General features: G+C 35.1%; 1 protein-coding gene across 1 annotated transcript; it reads left to right on the top strand.

Annotated features, from left to right (window-relative positions):
- Positions 1–1,495: 1,495 nt before the first annotated feature.
- LOC132050234 (glyoxylase I 4-like) lies at positions 1,496–3,718 on the top strand. Its single transcript, XM_059441383.1, has 3 exons — positions 1,496–1,835; positions 2,295–2,400; positions 3,262–3,718. Exons 1-3 carry the CDS (start codon positions 1,681–1,683, stop codon positions 3,535–3,537), a joined length of 537 nt encoding a protein of 178 aa, XP_059297366.1. The 5' UTR covers positions 1,496–1,680; the 3' UTR covers positions 3,538–3,718.
- Positions 3,719–6,561: the final 2,843 nt, after the last annotated feature.

The raw sequence follows: 6,561 nt of genomic DNA, 5'->3' as shown, positions 1-6,561 counted from the left end.
TACACACAATTATTTCAAATCTGAATACCACACCCATTTGATTTTCGGAACAAATTAATGGTGAACTTGTAGTCCGCCATTGTTGACCAACAATGAAGCTTTGAAGGTATTCAAAATAAACAACAGCAGCTCCAAAAATCTATCCTTTCCTCTTATCTATTTCACTCCCGAACCCAGTTTCATCTCCGCCGCCTACAACTCCATCCCCACTGCTGACCGCCTCATCTCCGTCGTCGCCTACTTCCTCCCTTTCTTCAATACGTTTACAGATGTGCTTAAAAGTGTTGAAAGATTTGGAAAAGGCTAAGGAAATAATGAATTGGGTTGAGTACAGTGGGAGTAATTTGAGTATCATTTTATACAACATATTGATTCATGGGCTATGTAAGGGTAGAAGAGTTTGGAAGCTGTTGAAATTAAAGTGTGTTGGGGCTGTGTAAAGTGAAAGAATTTGAGCTTGAAGGTGCATTCCAAATTAGCAATGGTGGGGAATTTTGAAGAGATGATGAGGGTTAGGTGTGGAAGGGCCAGGTGGGGAAAAAAAAAGGGGGGTCAGCCGAGTTTAATATGCACCTTACGCGCCCCTTGTGCGTGTCCTCACGCTCATGTCCAGCTCACCACAAAAATGCCAATAAAACACACTATAAATAGGTACAGGGGGATCATAGGTCACCCGTAAAGGTTGAGTGTGTTATAAATAATCCGGCCAAACGTTAAGGTGCACTGTAGCTATTTTCCCTATGTTACTAAAAATAAAATGAAAATTAAAACTTAGAAAGCTTCTAAATATAAAGATGTATCTCTTTTCTTAGAATAAATAAAAAAGAATCACATAAAATGAAATAGAGGATACTATATACTTTGCTAGTTCTAAGTATTAATTAATAATATAAAAATAAATAATAAATTCAATAGACTATTTAATTACGTAAAGATCCCGAACTTTTTGTCAACCGTCAACGTTTACGAGATGGGTCTATCGTGACTTTTAAGTAATCCATGGCTCATAATATTTTATTATAATTATCTAAATACAACTTATATTGTTGTTGTTGTGGCATCCCATAGGAATTGTTTATAAAATATTTACAATGCAAATTGTAGTATTATCCATATTTTTCATTACCATTCAGCTGACTCAATTTTTTTCTCTCCCATTAGTTACGCGAGTTAAAAATAAACATGAAACTTTTGGATTAATTTTGTGGAATGTTTCCGAAGAATCTTGAATTGTCTACTGGTCTACGTGGACAGATCCCAAGTGGGGAAAAGTATTAAGGAGAAGGATTCAACGATATAGCTTATGTTTTTGCTACCTTACAGCACTGGTCCAACTCAGCAACCAACGTGTTATCTACGTGTCATGGTATTACTTTATCTAACACGTATTATTTTATCCGGCACGTGGTTTTTTTGAAATTCCAAGTGGCAAACATGAAAAAATATATGCCTACTCATGGCCTCTATATATTTGTTTCTAAAAACCCCTCATGTTTTCTACATACTCCTAATTCATTTCTTCCAATTAGTTAAAGTGACTTCTTCTCATTTTCCCTCTTTACACATTCAAATACATCCATATCCTTCTCCCTCTGCCTTATTTTTCTCTTTTATTTTTTTTTCTAAACCCAATTATTTGATTTTAGTTTGTTCATAGGATATTTGTTGAAAGAAAAAAGGATGAAGGGAAATACTGGAAATCCACTAAGTTTGACATCCTTGAATCACATATCCCTTGTTTGCACATCACTTGAAGAATCCATTGATTTTTACAAGAATGTTCTTGGATTTGTTCCCGTGAGAAGACCAGGATCATTCAATTTTAATGGCGCTTGGTAATTTGACGCTATATATTTTCTTTTTTTCTCTTCACAGCATTATAATTAATTATTGGAAAGGAAGAATGAAAAACAGAGACAGTTAAATTAAGGGGGGAAAAAAAAAAAACATAGTACTCCCTCCGTCCCCATTTAAGTGTCGTATTTTTCTGTTTGATCTGTCCTAAAAATAGTGCATCTTTCTATATTTAGTAATTTGATAATTTAAACATCTCACGTGACATCTTAATAACCACATGATTCATAGGATATTTTAGCACATTATACACATCTTTAATTTAGATCACAAGATTCAAAAGTCGCTCTTTATTTCTTAAACTTCGTGCCTAGTCAAACTAAGACACTTAAATTGGGATGGATGGAGTAATTGATATGATATGAATTATGATCCATTTCGATTTTAAATAACCAAATTTTTGTCAAAGTTTTGATCTGGGATTCTTCTTGTACGAATAGGTTGTTTGGTCATGGCATAGGGATTCATTTAATTCAGTCGGAAGGTACAGAAAAATTACCAAAGAAAACTGAAATTAATCCCAAGGACAATCATATATCTTTCCAGGTTCTTTTTTACTTTCCTTCTGTTGCATCCTTCTGTATTTTCTACTAATAGTTTGACAATATGTAAATGCATGATCACTTTATTTGTATAATAATGTCAAAGTTTCAACCATGCACTCTGTAGATCATGCCGTGTTTCGTTAATTACAAGGCTTGTGATTTGTACTAAATTCTAACACAAATTGTCGACTTGTCGTACACGTACGCCTCTAATTCTCAGAGAGGAACATAAAGTTTTCGTCCAAACGAACTATCATTTGGGAGAACGGAAAGTATAGATTGAAATCTCATTTCCAATTCAAAGGAAAATTGAAATCATAAAAAAGAAGACAACAGCTGATAAAAGAGAAAATACGTGGGGAATACATATAGCTCTTAGAGATTAGTGTAATTTGGCCAACTCTCACAAAATTCCCACTTTCTTTTCAATGTCATAAAAATGTTTTTACGGTGTGAGTGCATAAATTTCAAACTCATTTTTAATTCGATTTAAGTTACATGAATGATTGTGTAATGAATTTCTCCATCAGCAGTGTATAATTGAACTTGTAATAGCATGTTCTTACCATTTATTATAAGCAGGTGTAATTAAAAATTTACAAGTTCATCCGAACATATTAGCTTTGACTCTATTAAGTACAAAATCATCGTAGAGTTCGAGTTTAGTAATCAAATGGCTTGTAGTAGCATTTTGAACTCGAATCCATAACGTTCAAATCCTAGATCTGTCTCTGGATAAATTCATAGAATTACGTGCAATTATCTTAGAAGTGACATGATTGCACACATATTATTTACAATATTAATGCATAAAAATTAGACTCGTTTCTGATTAAACTTTGATTGGTTAATAAACATGCAGTGTGAGAGAATAGATGCAGTTGAGAAAAAGTTGACAGAAATGGGGATAAAATACGTGAGAAACCTAGTGGAAGAAGGAGGGATATACGTGGATCAACTCTTTTTCCACGATCCAGATGGCTTCATGATTGAGATTTGCAACTGTGACAAACTTCCTGTCATTCCACTTGTTGGGGAGATGGCTAGGTCTTGCTCCAGACTTAATCTTCATCAACCTCAGACAGTATCACACCAACAACCCATTAATGTACATGTCCAAGTTCAAACCTTAAACTAGATTAATTGATGTTCCTTGGTTTAAGGGTTAGTTAGCTAATTAGAATGGTTGTTATTAGAATTGAACTTTAATTTCTTTTAGAAGGTTGGCTTCTTTTCTTAGTTTTTCATCTTGTAATAGCGTTAGTGATTGGTACTTGTAATAATAAGTTTGGCAATTGTCGAAATGGTTGAGTGGATGATATAGTTTTGGTAACTCTATTGATTTGGCCAGAGATTACTACCGTAACTTACCCCTTGGATGCGCATGAAACCATCATATTGCTTTTTGTCCATAATTTGTTGATATTGCTTTTTGTCTTTGTTGATACCTGGCCGTAAAGCTTGTCGAAATGATATCGATGTGTACTAACAACCATTGATAGATTGGTTTTACGGAGTCGATACATATAATGCTTCGAGAAAATAGAATTTTTTTATGCGGATCACTCTTATGGACTATAAATGATTTTCCAGCTTATGCCTACTTGTCTGGATGGAGCACAAAGGCAGCTTTGGCTTGACCTTAATGCAATAAAGAGACTCCTCCTACTCGATTAAAGTATAATCGTAAGTTATCTCTTACATGGGTGCTCGTAGGTTAATCATCTAATCATAGATGATAGGATAATAAACGTGATTTTAATAAAGAAGAAGAAAAAATATCTGCTCCTGAAATTCTCCCTGGAGATAATGTCTTAAACCAGTTATCTAGTTAATTAATTCAACTAATTCTGTCAAACGGAAACAAAAATGAGAAATAAAACACATATATATATATATAGATATATATAAAGATTAACAAGGAAAAGTATAACAATGCGTAAAATAGAAATGGTATGGCTGAGATAGAGGACTGCTATGAGAGTCAATGCGATAGAAAAAATACCTTTCAATTATGTGAGCAAAATCATTATGGGACCAACAATTGCGAGTACCGTGGAAGGCATATGTTAAGATGAATACTAGATAACTAGATTATAAATGATCATATTTGGTACTTATTCCGTTTCAATTTGTTTAGACTCCCTTCGTTTCAATTACTATTTGGACAATCAACTTATATTTTTCTGGGAAAATTAAGTTGTGTGTCCACTTAGGCATTTAATTTGCCAATTTTGACCCAATTATACCCACTTTATCCGGTTTGGCCCAAATTGGCTATATTTTTGGTAATAATGAGAATAAAAATTCCAATTAACCGTTCTCTTTCAAAACATCCGGTCTAAGGGGTGGCAATGGGGCAGGTTAGGGCGGGGCAAGCCTTGACCTGCTAAGAGTTTGACCCGCCCTGCCCTGTTTAGCATTTTTTTAATAATTTGCCCCCGCCCCGCCTCCTCGCCCGGCCCATTAAGCTCGCCCCGCCTTGCCCCGTTAAGCCCCCGCCTTCATTCCGGGCCCTCCGGTCTTGCTTCTCTCATCATTCTTCTTCCAGTTCTAGTTCTTCATCCACCGATCTTCATTTTTCTTCTTCAATCTCTATAACGGTTTTCTCTCAAATAAATTTTTACACAAAGAATCTTAGGTTTCTCGCCTTATACTAGAAGATCCGAAGCAATAGCAAGGACAAAGCAAACGCACGAAAATTTACCTAAGGAAAGGCACCAAGGAAGCAATTGGCCACCAAAGCTACAAGGAAATCAGCATCGGCAACCGGAGGAGTGAAGAAGCCTCATTGTTTTCGCCTTGGAATAGTGGCGCTTTGTGAGGTTCGTAAATATCAGAAGATTACTGAACTTTTGATCTGAAAGTTTCCCTTTCAACGATTGGTCAGAGAAATTGCATAGTATTTCAAAACGGATCTGAGATTTCAGAGCAGTGATGTGACTTACTTGGTGGGTCTCTTGAGTAGTAAGTTCTAAGTTGGAGATATGGTGGTGTACAGCAGGGATATCGGGGTGTTTGGGCCCCCAATGGAACACATTGTTTATACATAGTTATACATTGTTTATATATTGTTATACAAAGTACATACATTATTTGTACATTATCTATAGTGTATGTATAAGTAATGTATAATAGTGTATAAGGATGTATATGTAAAGCTACAAAAGTAGTTGAGCAACTTATATATAGCTAGACATTACATATATATTATCTTTACAGTGCATGAGTTGGTTTCGTGTGTTTATATAAAACATATAAATAATATATACAGAGTATATGTAATGTTTGTATATAGCTATACAGAACAGATACATTATTTATACACCGATGGTACAGTGGGCTACATCCCGCAAACTAAAGTCGTGCTAATATATACATTATCTAGACACTGATGATATAGTGGGCTACATCGGCTGCAAACTTTTAACATTGAAGCTTGGCTTTTTTCTTTATTTCTGAAGTTCATTAGATTTATTTAATCTTCCAGTGGAAAAGAATCTTTTTTTTTTTCATCAATACCGAACTATTAAATGATCTGCGCTCTTGTTACAAACATGCCTATTGAAGAGTCACTAAATTTAGTATTTATATGTATGATAAATTTAAATAGATCATATAAATCTACATTTCTACGAGGGCTACCATTACATGGTATCTAGCATTGGGTTTTAAGTAAATTACACATAAGATTTCTTTCTAAATGTTAGAGAGGGTTAGAGTTCCCAATTGGTTGGGGAAAGGATCGGTGACCTGCTTATATGGACTTGGGCAATTCTCACCTCGTGAGCTAGAGTTAGGCTCAAAAGTCATATATTCACGTGGCATCAGAGTCAGGTACGTCCTATTTGGACACCGTGTTATGTTGTCCATGCTCCAATTGGTGATCTAGACGTGCGGTGGGTGTTAGAGAGGGTTAAAGTCCCAAATTGGTTGGAACAGACTGGCCTGTCATAGTTTATAGCAAGCGGAAACTTGGCATAAGATATGCATATTTTGTGGGAGGAATCTGATTGTAGTGATAAAACACAAGAGGGGTATATTGAGTGTGTCCTTATTTTTCAACCTTAATTTGAGCTGTAAAACTTGAGCGTTGAAGTTGAAAACTTGATTCTAGCAATCCTTAGTTTTAGAAATAAGTAGCAGTTCACAAGCATAACTA

Source organism: Lycium ferocissimum, chromosome 3, assembly GCF_029784015.1.
Source record: "Lycium ferocissimum isolate CSIRO_LF1 chromosome 3, AGI_CSIRO_Lferr_CH_V1, whole genome shotgun sequence".
NCBI lineage: Eukaryota > Viridiplantae > Streptophyta > Magnoliopsida > Solanales > Solanaceae > Lycium > Lycium ferocissimum.
Note: the sequence above shows the minus strand (reverse complement) of the source record. Positions and strands in the feature narration are given on the sequence as shown.